We start from the raw sequence: 14,489 nt of genomic DNA, 5'->3' as shown, positions 1-14,489 counted from the left end.
TTAGGGCCCCCTTACCATTCGCCTGCCGTGTGCAGTATCAATTTTCGTTCTAATTGGGCAACGAAAAAAATTATTAAAAAATCAATTCCCGATTCAGTGAAGTACTCTTCGGGAGTATTTGATCAATGCAAACAACCTCAGCGGTATAGTTCGCTGGAGCTACTTTTTTGTTGTTGTTCAAATGATTTTTTATCATCCGCTGTCACAACTGGAACTCAACGGGTTCACGGGTCATCGAGTGTCTTTGAAAAATTGGCAGGACGAAGCCAATCGGACAAGTGCAGGTTCTGCAAGGTAGAAACAGCAAGCATGAATGACCTCCTATCGAGATGCAAAAACCTCATGTCAGAGCAGCTGCACACACAAAGGCACAACAGGGTATGTGGAGTTACGCATCAGAACATCTGCAGAAATTTCAATATCCCAGCTCCTCAAAACTCGTGGAAATGTAAACCAAAAGCAATCATTGAAAACAAGAACATAATGCTCGCGTACAACCTGATGATCCAATTCTGCCTGATCATTATAAACAAAGCACTGCAACCAAACATAGTTCTCAGATACAAAAAGGAAAAGAAGGCATTGTTAATTGAGGTTTCAATACCCAGTGATTTTGATCTAAATAATGCAGAAATCAAGAAAATCCCCAGGAATATTACCACAAACGTACTATTAGAGGCAGTCCACAAATTAGATGCAGTCCAGGGTTTGGTGACGATTCTGAAAAGAGCCCTCGGAGCAAAAGTCTGAGAACAATAAAGTTGAACAATTTGGTCCGTGAACTGTGATCCTTTCCCGAAGCTGAGGTGAATACTTTGAGTCCTGGGAAGACTTTGTTCCATCTCCTCATTCCTGTAAATAGAGATCACGATCAACTGCACACACTGGTCATCTTCTCTAATCACTGCTTTGTTCAATATGAGTTTGACATCGCTGAATGTGGAGACCTCTGTGGAATCAGTTTTGGCTTTTTGGCACAGAGTTTAACCACATACAATGTGAAACCACATCCATTGGAATGTTTCAAAAAAATAACAAATGAACTTCTGAATTCTTACACTAAATGACCACATATTAATTGTGGCTCAGGTCTAAATTATTCAACAATGTGGTTGCAACATGCATGCCAAAGCAACCTCTTCTTTCTCCTTCAGCTCACTTGACCCATCACATGTGATGGACGAATCATAGAAGAGATATTTATTGGTTGGGTGATTTGGTTGAAAACTCTCATTGAGGGGACATGAAAGCAAAACATATAAACTGTTAGTTTAATCTCTGATTGTGGGCTTCATAAGGTGGAATGGAGTCCAAGTGCTCAAAATATACACCATCTTATTTTTGGATCACATTTTGAGGACCAAGTTGTGATGTTTTGCTTGAATCTTCAATTTAACTTTCCTGTTTATTGGATTTAACATGCAGAAAACACTTTTTTCCTGAAGGTGTTGATAACCGATGATTTCATTCATACCGTGACAGCTGCAAGAGAAGACCATTGAGGAACTCCCACTTGAACTCTACAAGATTAAAGAAAAAGACTCACTCCTTTCCGAGTTCATACGTCATGAGGCTGATCAGTTTGAGGAGAACGCAGACCTGCAAAGTACAATTCTGAGGAAGTTTGAGGTAAAACACCTTTTTCTTTATTATCCACATGATTTTTGAAAAAAATTAAAATGAGGGGATATTGTAATCTGCTCCGTCTGTCTGTCTCTATCTGTCTGTCCGTCACGCTATCTCCTCTGAAACGGTTGTGCAGAAATTCACAAAACTTGGTAGTTATGATCACCACATGGCAAGAAGCTGTGACAGCAGTGTCATTTTCGCCCTGCCCCAGGGGTGGGACAAAAAGGGTCAAATCCCAAACAATGCAATTACTGGCACATTTTAAACTGAAACTGAATATGCATTCAACATTAGGGGACGTATTAAGTGTGTCACGAGTTTTTGGATTTGACCCCTGGTTCAGACCTTAAGGGGTTGGGATTTAGGTCCCAAGGGGAAAAAAAATTCATTCAAAGGCTGATATGGCTTATTATTGGTGGAACCTTTTGCCATCTTTCAACTTTGCTTTTGATGAGAATCGTGGGGATTTGCGATAGCACGCCATAGACTTTGCTTGGTCGGTGGCCTCAGGACCAGGTATTCGGGAGAAACTTGAGTGTTTTCCCTCATGTCGAGCCCCAACCCCCCGGCTATAACAGTACTTTTCCAGTTTGAGTGTGGGGATGACCCTAATTGTGTGTGTTGATGGCAGGTTGGCCTAAAAAATCTTGATTTGCGGTTGAAGTTTGAAAAATCATCACGCTTCATCGCAGAGGGACAAAATAAATCCCTGGAAAAGGAACATGCCCTTATACAGAGTGCATTAAATGAGGAGAAAGCACGAAGTGATCAGCTTTCACGGTCTCTGAGAAGGTACGTCCACATCACCAGGCCCATTTTAACTCTTCTCTCCATTTCTTCAATTGGTTTCTGTGTTTTGTCATGGAAATGATCTTTATTTTGCTTGTTCAGTTACCATTATGTATCTTGTGATATACATTGTTCCCTCATGCGGAGACATGTGTTGGATCTTGCAGTGCACAGGAACAGATGGAGAATTTGGAGAAACGTCTCCAAGAGCAGTTCATCGAAGCTCAAGATAGAGTTTCTCAGTTGGAAGCACAACTTCATTCTTCCAAGGAAGAATTGTGTGGAAGTGAAGCTTCATTGAAACTGGTAATTGCAATGATTCGTTCATGTCATTAATAATGTCATCACACCTTATTCGATCATTGTTTGAGTTTTGATCGAGTTTTCAACTCTGTCTTTGCCATTTTGAACTCTCTTGAAGAGCTCACCACAATGGCTGTTGTTATCTTTGAAGAATCTTACAATAATTATTCTTCGTACGAGACTACCTACGTATACAGTGACATACAAACAGGACTGGTTTCTTTCATCATCATAGTTCTTGTAAAAGTCATGATTTCTATTTGAAAGCAACAAGAAGCCTTTAACCACCTGTGGTCTCCTTGGTCCGATGGACCAAATTTTTATGAGTTTTTCACAGTCTTGTTGTGTCCCCTCCTGCTGTACTGCTTGAACATTACCTTGTCTTTCACGAAGCCCAGATGTGCTTGGGGCCAACGTGGGGATTATTTGTTTGTTTGTTATTATTATTGCCAGATAACACTGCAATTCTTATGGCCCTTGCCAATGGAGAGAGAATTTCATTTATGTCCATTTGTTTCTTTGTTTGTTTGATTGATTGTCTGCACAGAACTTGTGTTTTTCTCCGCAACATCTTGTCGGATTGAGACAAAATTGTCATCAGAGGCGAGACTACTCATGGAGAATGTTTTCATGATAATTACAACGTCATAGGTCACGTGGTGTGGCAGCCATGTTGGATTTATCGGAAAACCTTTAAAAATATTCTTCTCCAGAATGGCTGGACAGATTGAACGGAAGCTTCACACAAATGTTCCCCAAGTTTGGGTGTCCAAGTTTGTTCAGGAATAATTGATAGGTCACGTGGTTTGGCAACTATATTGGAAGGGAGAAAAAAATTATGAAATGACGTTTTCTCTGGAACCGCTTCATCAAGCAATGTGAAACTTCACAATTATCATCTCGAAGTGATGGGGAATACATGTTTTATATTCAAACTTGATCGGCTCACTTGGCTATTCCTGGATGGGTTTGAGGCTGGAGGAGTCGCAGCTGAAATGTGAATCCTATCCACGTTCCTCCTGATGACTTCATCTTTGCATTTTGCTTGTTTGGACGCCTTCTGATGACTCCAATGCAGGACTGCACCAATTTGGTCTTCCATTTGATTTGAATTGAATTTATTTTAATCCCATTCTAAATTCAATTGAATAATAATGTAAAAATAATGGTTCAGGGTCAGGTGTCCAATCAAAGCGGGGTTGCGTCAAAGTGGGACGTCTTGGTACCCGGTCATCACTGCCAGCAGTTATAAAGTAGCAGTTCAAATTATGTCTCTTATTAATCTTGTAACACACCAGTATACAAATGCCACACAAAATACACCACTCAAAAGAAGTCCTGGCGAGGATCTGCAATCTATGATTGCTCTTTATCTTGTTATTGTTGTAAATATTATGTGTTAATGAATATGTGCTTTCTTGCAATATTATCATTGCTTTTGTGATATATTGTCGTGGTGCTGCGTGGTTAGGTTAATCCCCCCGACCCAATTCGTGGTGACGGGTGGTTAACACCGCCAGCCCGGATGGCCGAGTGGTTTCCCTTCGGAGGCGGACACATTGATCCTAAGAGACTACAACGTGTGCGGAAGGGGCAGGGCACAATGGCGGAGTGATGGAGGAACAGATGGATGCACAAAGGGGTTCATACTCAAACCCCACGACAACTACATGGACACATCATCTTAAAATAAACACGGGAATAATGAAAATAGGCAAATATTTACAAAGGACAATAATTCAGAAATAATAATAATCATGAGATAAATTTAACCGAAAATTGAGGTGCCTCTACACGCAGACTTAAATGCAGACAAGGGGAAACAAAATGAAAGAAAATCCTTCCTTTATTCCGGCACTTAGCTTGGCCCAGGGATGGTCTTTTGTGGAACTTGGAATCGAGGCGCTTCATCCTTCACATGTAGACGCGCCCAAAATATGGCGCCAAGCCGTACGTCAGGTAATTCGTGATGGTAATCAACATCAGGGCTGAGAGACCCCGTGCAGCTTCTATTTACAAGCGAATCTGCCGAACGTTCCTCTTTTGCACCCGGTCTGTTTACAACGATTGCCCACACGATGACACGATTTCTGAGGCCCCGTGATCAGGCCACGAGGCATGCTCTCCTTCCCTCCTCAGAAACATACACACTACATATTCACATAATGGGGGAACTTGACCTTAATCCCTATCTAATTAAAACCGTACCACCCCCCTCTCCCCCCCCCCCACTGTGTGGTGACATGCAACACTTAAACTCACAGACTCTCGACCTAATTACATCGAGATGTCTCCGACACGTCCACGGACCAAACAACTCCATACGATCCTCTCTTTCCTCTTAAATTCCTCCATCTACCCCCACAACGGTAACAACATGTTGTAATGAGAATGCCATGCCATGGTTGTTGGATGTATGAAGCTGCTTTATCTGCCTTAAAATCTACCTTTATCTGCATTTAAAACATGAGAATTCTTACGGATCTTTTGTGGTATAGTCGTATCTTAATGGGTCTATAGAATCTACAGTCTTCGGCGTCTTTTGGGTCCTCTGGGACTTTTGGGTCATCGGGGACTTTTGGGATTTTGTGAGTCCTCAGGGACTTTTTGGACTTTTGGGTCCTCGGGAACTTTTGGTTCTTCAGTACTTTTTGGGAAATTTTAGGACTTTTCGGTCCTTGGGGAATTTTAGGCCCTCAGTGACTTTTTGGGACTTTTGGGTTCTTGAGGAGTTTTGGATTATTGGTGAGTTTTTTGGACCTTTCGGTCCTCGGGGTCTTTTGGGGTATTTTGGTTCATTTGGGTCCTCGGGAACTTTGTTGGGATTTTTGGATCCTCATGGAGTTTGGGGTCCTTTGGGTCTTTTGGTTCATTTTGGTGTTTTGTGTCCTTGGGGTCTTTTGGGTCATCTGGTTCTTTTGGGTCCTCGGTGACTTTTTGGGACTTTTAGGCCCTCGGGGTGTTTTGGGGTCTTTTGGGTCATCTCGGTCTTTTGGATCCTTGGAGTCTTTTGGGTCTTTTTAAGGGTCTTGGGGCTTCAAAAGGGTCTTCAGTATTTGAAGGGGTCTCAGCAGTCCAAAGGGTCGAAAGGTACATTTCAATTGTGTGCAGTAAATGAAAAGACCAGTAATTAATCAACAAAAGTATGCCTCAGACGGACACACACACACACACACACACACACACACACACACACACACACGCACACACGCACACACACACACACACACACGCACACACACACACACACGCACACACACACACACACACACACACACACACACACACACACACACACACACACACACACACACACACACCTCATCCATTGATCGTAGGTTGTTTGTTTTTATTCCCCGCCACGACCCGGGTCGTCCGTCCGTCCGTCCGTCCGTCCGTCTGGCTGGGCGTCAACATTTATAGCTGTGAGTGTGATAGCTCATAAACTGTTCACCATATCGATTTGAAATTTGGGTCATACATGTACGACCTGAAAAGGAACAACCCTATTGATTTTGGGCGTGGCCAGATCCAAGGGTGAATGGGGCGGCCATCTTGAAAAAAATGTTTTTTGTAATAAATGGAAAACCGCTTATCTGATTTCAATTATTTTTGGTCACTACGTTCCTCACCCCTGGGAACTTTTCCAACATGGTTTCGGCCCGCTTGGACATCCAATATGTCTGCCAGGCAGCCATGTTGAAAAAAAACGACATTATCGCAATATACAAATGGTGTCTTGTTTCAAATTCACCTCCCTCATTATCTGGAATATGTATGACCTTTTTCAATGGCGGGGATTCCCCATCTCTGATGGATATGTTTATTTGTGTTGTTAACCTCTTGTCCTGTGATTTGAGCATGGTTGGAATATTCGTTGAGCTGTGTTCACCTTCAAAATTAGTTGTTGTGTTTTTTTTAATGCAGGATGTGATTACAGTTGTTGCATATTGTGCTTCAGGTTAAAGAACAACAGAAGTGTCTGGAAACTACACATGAGGAGTTCATGAAGGAATTGTTTATCTTGCTGTCTTCACACCTTCCTCTCCACAATAACAATACCGGTCAGTTCATGGTCTGTAATGCTCAAAGGGGCAGTAACATTATCTTTAGATTCTTTGGAATTGTGCTGAAAGTTATTGTCCATGAAGCAGGAAGGAAATTTTCTTGTTTCTCTCAAATTGGGAGGATAATATTTCATTAATGGTCAAATTGTATTGAATATGACTCGACTGTTCATTATAAGGGCAGGAATGATGTTCACATCACAATTATTTTGGAATTATTACCCACGTACGTGAAGCACAAAGTGGGGTTAAGCAATTCGTTCATGTCCGTTCGTTTGTCTGTCTGTCCCCAAATGTCAGTTTATGATTGAGGAACAACTTGATTTAAATTAAATGTTATATTTTGAACATGAATCATAAAACAAACATGCCTTTTAATGAACATACTTTGGCTCTGAATTCATCCTGATTGCACATTCGCCGAGAGGTGAGATTTTGTTTTTCTACTCTATCTGTCTGCCTGGCAGTGAAACAAAATTAAAAATCATTCCAAACCGAAAACTTACTTTTTTAAGGACGTCATAGAGGAGGTTACACACAACTGGCACGAAGAACTGATGTGACGTGTTAGACATGGTGGTGCAATAAGACACTGCGTCAACGACGGTCACGCATCGGTTGTACGACTTTTTAAATCTTTATTTTATTTAAATTGAATTATATACATGAACCCTGTGGAAGACAAATCACCTTCTTATCACTCCCAAGAACCTCCAGTGGTGCAGTTCTTTGACATGTTAAATAAGGTGGCGTATAAGACTGCTTCCATCGAGCAAAATTTCCGGAAAAAATATTTAACGATCTTTAAAATCATTATTTTATTTAAATGATACACACTGTGTTGAATACTGCGAGGGGTAATGTGAACTCTCCAGTTAGTCGTTTCAAGTGGTTTTCCAGGCTGGTGTCACTGAAGTGCATTTTCATGCCCTCCAGAGTGGTATTTCTGAGATGTTGTGGGCATTAAAGAGAATAAGTTATTTTGATTATTCGTGTAAATACAGGAAGGCAGTACAAAGTGTGTGTTCGTGCACGGGTTTATGTCCCTGCCCTGAACGCGCACGTGCATAGAAATTTCTTGAAAACTTCCTCATCTTCTAAAAGGCGATACGAACGACATTTAAATGTTTAAATTTCCCAGCCTTTGTTTGGTTCTTGAGGATAATTGGAAGTGTTTCTGGTTATATTTTTCAGACCTCACCAGAATAGTTTCTCCAATATGGTAGATAAATGTAGTTTGTGAAATCAGCGTCTTGTGGAGACTTGATTTATCAGTGTTCCAACCGTATAATCTTAAATATTGATCACCAGTCTGACAATTGTGTGCTTCTATCACACACAGGTCCATCAAAATATAAATACCAATCCTAATCTCACAATCACTCCGTGGTCTCTCACTAAATAAATATTGATACGGTACATTGTGCAAACCTTCCATGATCTGAATATCCCGCATCACTCGAAACAAACTTTTGTCTTTTTCATTCTAAAAAGGTTACAAAGTTGGAGATGAGAATTTACTTGAAGACAGCACAAAACTCCGAGACTGCTTCGACCAGACCCTGTCTGATCTTCGGATCTATCTCGAAGATTCTTCAAGGCAGGTGGGTACTGAGCCTGAAAGAGGCGAGGAATACTATTAGAGCTGGAAGGTTTTCAAGTGGGTTTGATCATGCTGGATTGATCAACCTTTCATTTCGAAGCTTGTGCAGACATACAATAGACTCTTCTCTCATCTTTGTGAAGTTTATATCCAGCCATGGTGTAAAATATTCGTAAAAGGGGGGAGATGGGAACGCATCATGATATTGGAAAGGGAAGCGTAAGGGAGATTTATCGATCAGCAATAGGGCGTCATGTTAATGAGGCAGCCCGGTGTGGCAAGATGTCTTGGATTCTGCAGAAATGCACAGTTTGCACACTCACTTTTGAGCTGTTGACCCTGGGTTTGAATCTGGACCCTCTTTAAACCATCTCTGTTGTTTCGCATGGAGAGAGATGGATCAATGTTTAAATTGGCCATCAAAAGGATGTGAAGAAGCTGTCAGATTCATCCGTCAGCATTTGTTGATGGATGCTAAAGGTTTCAGTGTCTTTTTCGAAGAGTTTACAAGTTATTTTGGGATCTGAGGGTCCTGAGTTCAGATCCCATTCTGCTGTTGAATTAACACCAGGTGGGGTTGACTATGCCTGTCATCCTTCCGAGGTCGGCAAAATGAGTGACAGCCTGCTGGTATGCTGTGTCGGAGTGGCGACCCATCCAGAATTGTGCCCAATCGCCCAGGAGAATGCTGGGGCAGCACCAACGCTCTGCACAGAGTGTGGTCCCAACGCATTGGATTGTAATCAAAGCTATTGCTGGAACGCTGATAAAATTTAACATTCTTACTCGGACCTAAAGGGGGCACTGCATCACTTCAGCATGACAACACTCACGATATTTGGAAACACGATTTATGGAGTCCGCAAAATACGTGGGATTGAAAATCCAGCATTGGAGTTGTGTTTTGTTGTGAATGTTAAACAATATATTCTTGTCCAGTTTAATAACAACATCCACAACTAGTTTGAAGAATGAAATTAAACCTTGAGTGGGAATTGATTGCTGGGGAAATATTTTTGTGTCGTGATGTGTTTTACGTCCTCGATGTGTCAAATTGTTGGTTCCTCACCACAGTGATGTTTGTAATCCTTATATTGCTCGTTTGATTCATTTTCAGGTTGAAGTGCTGAAAACTGCCAATGAAGAAAAAACAAAAGAATGTGAATTGTATAATTCACGATTTCAAGAGGCAGTTCAGGTGCTCATGAACATATCAACTTTGTTTCGTGTTTGTCACAAGAGAACATCTATTTATTACATACACACAGGTGGCATGGTTCCCTTATTTCCCTGTGTCCATTTTCCTATCTTCTCGACTTCCTTTTTACCTCCGCCACCAAAGGTCGATGGAGGTAATATGTTTTCACCCCTTTCTGTCTCTGTCTGTTTGGCTGTCTGTAAACAGGATATCTCAAAAAGTTGTGGATGGATTCGGATGAAATTTGGTGGGCAGTTTGGGTATGTGACAAGGATGCATTGATTCGATTTTGGTGAAGGTCCAGATCTGTATCCGGCGACTTGAAATTTTAAAATGATTCTTCACCATTGAGAGATGGGGCTCGGAACTATAAGAAGCATGACATCGCAAAAAGTTACGTGCAGATTTGGACAAAACTTGGTGGACAGGTCGGGTGTGTGATGAGGAAGTGATTTGATTTTGCTTAAAATCCGTATCCGGAGACCAGAATATTTTTTTAATCTTGAGGTGATTCTTCACCATTGAGAGATTGGGCCAAAAACGATATGAAGAACGATATTTCAAAAAGTTGACAGATTCGGACGAAACAACGTGGATGAGTTGGTTCGGTGACGAAAACAAGCCAATTCGATTTTGGTTCAGGTAAGCAGATCCGGCCTATCAGTGGGATACAAAATGTAAACTGTTCAGCTTGGTGGACAAATGTTCTCTACTGAGTGCTGTTCTACTTTCAAATATGTTGTCCATGACTACCTCATGCCTCACCCATGCACGTCCACGATCTCTTCAACCCAAGCTGATTGTTTCCCATTGTATTACTCTCTGGGGCATTGTAACTCGTGTTTGTTTTCTTCCCCATTTCCTCCATGTGTATGTCCATCCCCTCCATACCTCTGGTACTTTGTTAACCTGCTGTTCATTGTCTATTCAGCTCCTCTTTGAGACTAGACCTAAAAAACAAAAATACATTTTACATTCATTGTATCCAAGGTTGTGTCCATCACCCTGATGGTGAATGAGAATCATGTGACAATGAAAAGCCTTTCATCAATGTTTGGGGTGTGATGAATCCTTACGTGGCTAATGTGCTCCTGTATTGTTCTTGTTTTGTATAGGAAGCGGGAATTCGGGTATCGGAGTTGGAGATGAACTTGGAAACCGAGCGTTTATCCCACATGAAATCCAACATTGAAACCGATATGGTCCGGGTGAGTTAATTTACTCGTTTCAGTGTTGTTTCCTTTATATTTGTGACTTAAATAATACATTTACATTCATGTGATTGTTTTTCCATTTCCCATCAAGTGGGGTCATGCCCAAAACAATCTGGTACAACAACAAATGCAACATTGTCATTGGGAACCGGCCTGGAATGATTCTTCATGCATACACACACGGGTATCACTTTCCGCAACACCCCATGATAGAGTCGAAACACTCAGTTCTGTTCATGGTTCAGAACATCTCACAATAGTTATGTCCTTCAGTTTACAATAGTTATGTCCTCGTCAATGGTAAGATTACGTTTATGGGGTGTGTCTGGAATGGAATTGTTTATTTTTGATATTCTATGATCAACTTCAAACAAGACGATGTGACAGAGGTGAAAGCCAGTTGAGGCTCATGGAATAGCTGGAACACAGAACAGGTCAGCACACAACATTAGAAATGGAACTGCAGAAGGTGGAAATGCCAACAGCCAGGGGAGGGAGAAAATAGATGGAAATGGACAAACAAGAGATGTAGTTTACGATAAGGGGTAGGGGAGAATGCAAAGGATAGACAAGATGGAGAAAGAAGCAACTTTTTGGGAGGGGTGTAGGTGGTTTAATGGGTGTGGAAAAGATCATGGTTTGAGATGGGGAATGATTTGAGATGGTGGTGAACAGCTGTCTTGAAGACCTGGAGGGAAGATTGAGATTGAAGAGTGTTGAAGTTAGTTCCACAGGTGGGGAAAATAGAGGAACAAATGAGTGGAAGTGAGATACCTGGTGGGGGGAGGGGGGTGGACAAAGCATGGAGAAGGTACGGTGCATGACTGGAAATTAGCTGGAAGAAGAGACACCACTCACCCTTCAAGTGAAAGACCCATACAGATTTGAGAGATTCTGATGATCTTGAAAGACTTGATTTCCACGACATTAAACTGTAGATGAAAGCCTTGTCGGAGGATACGAGCTCAGGTGTGCCAAGGAAGGACTTTGCATGACTGAGAAAGCTCAGATATCTGGCTTTGGAGGAGGCCAACTTTGAATTGTTGCTTGCCCAAGAGAGATCATGGCTGAGAGTGAGACCCAGGAGTTGAAGTGACTGAACCTCTTTGAGAGGATTGTTGAAAGAAAGTAAATGAGAGGGTTTTCGGCATGGTCCTTTCGGGTGGGTGGCTGGGGGGGGGAGCGATATGGTGGGGGGAGAGAGAGAGACCATATTAGGTGAGGGAAGTTGTTGACGGGCGGCGAGCATACACTAGAGATAGATTTGACAAGGCATCAACAGGTTTTCGAAGAGGGAGACAACTTTGATAGCTCATTCTTGTGAATGGACAGATGTTGTTTTCTGGATCTCCTCAGAGCAGATACAAGAAACACACGTCTTGTGGAATGATCTGAGGTTGCCGACAATTGGATATCCCTTCCAGAAGGAGAATGCAAGTTGTTTTCAGGCAACTGCCTCACCACATGATTCAGAGTACCAAGAGCAGAAAGATGGGTAAGATAACTGAAGATGAGATGCGATGACTTTGTTTGAGAGAGAACAGGCTTCTATGGAAGAATTCCCAGGCTGAATTAATATCAAGGGTGGTCGATATAGGAGAGCAGTCCTGAAGTGTGATGGCTGCTTGCAATCCCTGGCAGTTTGTCTGAGTGAACTGCCAGACTTGCTGGTACTGATGCTGTTCTCCGAGAATGGCCAGAGAGATTCTGACCTTCACAAGCACATGGTCAGATCAGATTAACCAATTGGAACAGACTACGAGTGAGATACATTGATGGGGAAGTTGGTGATCACCAAAACCAGAAGGGAATATTTGCAATTGGGAGAAATCCGGGTGTGGAAAGTTTACAGATTCAGCCCGTCCCATGGAGTCATAGAAGTCCTTTGCAGAAGTGCCATGGCTGTTAAGAGAGGTACCAATACCCAACCAATCAGCATGCTGATAATTGCAATCACCACATATGAGGAAGAGAGAGAGAGAGAGAGTTGGGATGAGTGATGAAATGTTGGTTCATGTCGAGAGAGAGAGAGAGATAGAGAGAGAGAGAGAGAGAGAGAGAGAGAGAGAGAGAGAGAGAGAGAGAGAGAGAGAGAGAGAGAGAGAGAGAGAGAGAGAGAGAGAGAGAGAGAGAGAGAGAGAGAGAGAGAGAGAGAGAGAGAGAGAGAGAGAGAGAGAGAGAGAGAGAGAGAGAGAGAGAGAGAGAGAGAGAGAGAGAGAGAGAGAGAGAGAGAGAGAGAGAGAGAGAGAGAGAGAGAGAGAGAGAGAGAGAGAGAGAGAGAGAGAGAGAGAGAGAGAGAGAGAGAGAGAGAGAATAAGATTGGGGCGGTTGGGATTACACATTTTTAAAGAAGAAGGGGCTTCGAACGAAAAGTATATAATGAGTAACGAGGGGTCACTGTTAGCAGCATGGTGAGGTGGGAACAGAGGGGAGGTCACAGCCAGAGGTACTCCTGGGGTTTGGGAAGTGAAAAAGCAGGACACAGAGTGAGAAAATGAAGTTCCTGACGTGCAGTGCAACTCCACCACCAGGATGGGGTTCATGTCGATCAAACCAGAGGAGGCAATAGCCAGAGAGGGACGATTTAAGGAGTGAGGGACGTCCTTTGAGAGGAAGGATCATGTTAAACAGATGATGTCTGAATTATCAGCAGCGGCCTGGATTGAGAGATCTGTCAGATGGAGTGGAGGCCGCGCATGTTTGAGATCCACACAGTTGGGCACAGGGGAGGAGCTGCTGACAGGACTTCAGGATGTGTGAAGGAGCAAGGAGAAGGCGTGGGGCAGGGGGAAGCCGGGAGGTTGTGGGGAGTGGGAGGGTTGAAACTGGGAGGGTTTGGGGAGGGGGCGACGCTGGGAAGGGCAGGGCCAAAGCTTGCTGGGAGGGGGGAGAAGTGTGTGGGGGGTGGGGAAATTGAGAGGGCGCAGGACGAGGTGGAAGTTTAGAAGGCATGGGACAAGGGGGAAACAGATGGGGGGATGGGCGTGACATGAAGTGGTTTGACACTATTAATGGACATGAAGTAGAAATTATTTCCTCCACAACCTCTGCAAAATTGACACCTCACGATTTCCAGACTGGATAACCTGTGACAGACTTCATGGGTTAAGTTGTGGTTAAAATGTTTTTGGTTGAAGGCATGGAGGAAAATTTGGCGGAAAGTGGAAGAGGAAGCTTCATGAACGAAACTTTCAGGAGTGGGGGAGGTTTTGGGAAATAAGCATTGTCAAAGAGAAAACGATGAGATTTTAATGAAGAAGAAGAATGACTAGGTTTTCCTGATGGAGTAAAAGGAAGCGGAAGGAATGTAAAAATACATGTTGAAGAGTTGTTTTTTTGTGAAAAGGTTTCAAAGAAGAAATGTCTTATTCAGTGAAGGTGAATTTGAAGTGAATGTTTTCAGATTGAGAGTGTGGATTGCTTTCATGGTGTTTGTTGATTTCAGGTGCGGCTACGGGACCTCGAGACTATATTCGAGATGGAAAAAGTATCTCGAACAATCGTGGAGGAAAAGCTTCAACTCCTCCACAAGCAGCATGGTTTGACGGAGTGTGAACTGGAGAAAGGCAACGCACACAGTGCACAGCTCTCTCAGTCTCTAGAATGGTACGATGGGGGAAATGATGTCCTGACTATCTTCTCTCACACTTGTCTCTTGTGGTATCCACACAGTTTGTTGTGCAAAT

The 14,489-nt window shown here is 42.7% G+C and overlaps 1 protein-coding gene across 1 annotated transcript in view; it reads left to right on the top strand.

Moving 5' to 3' along the window:
• The window catches only part of LOC147015215 (uncharacterized), a 48,724-nt gene that overhangs the window by 27,857 nt on the left and 6,378 nt on the right, over positions 1-14,489 (top strand). Inside the window, exons 8-15 of the mRNA XM_085849774.1 lie at positions 1,483-1,629; positions 2,261-2,421; positions 2,586-2,724; positions 6,683-6,785; positions 8,283-8,392; positions 9,509-9,589; positions 10,705-10,797; positions 14,249-14,409. Of these exons, the coding sequence (XP_085705900.1) occupies positions 1,483-1,629; positions 2,261-2,421; positions 2,586-2,724; positions 6,683-6,785; positions 8,283-8,392; positions 9,509-9,589; positions 10,705-10,797; positions 14,249-14,409 (995 nt within the window). The remainder of the gene's footprint in view (positions 1-1,482; positions 1,630-2,260; positions 2,422-2,585; positions 2,725-6,682; positions 6,786-8,282; positions 8,393-9,508; positions 9,590-10,704; positions 10,798-14,248; positions 14,410-14,489) is intronic.

This window comes from Eptatretus burgeri, chromosome 12, assembly GCF_056783735.1.
Source record: "Eptatretus burgeri isolate ZD-2024b chromosome 12, Ebu_testis_v1, whole genome shotgun sequence".
In the NCBI taxonomy this organism is placed as follows: domain Eukaryota; kingdom Metazoa; phylum Chordata; class Myxini; order Myxiniformes; family Myxinidae; genus Eptatretus; species Eptatretus burgeri.
Note: the sequence above shows the minus strand (reverse complement) of the source record. Positions and strands in the feature narration are given on the sequence as shown.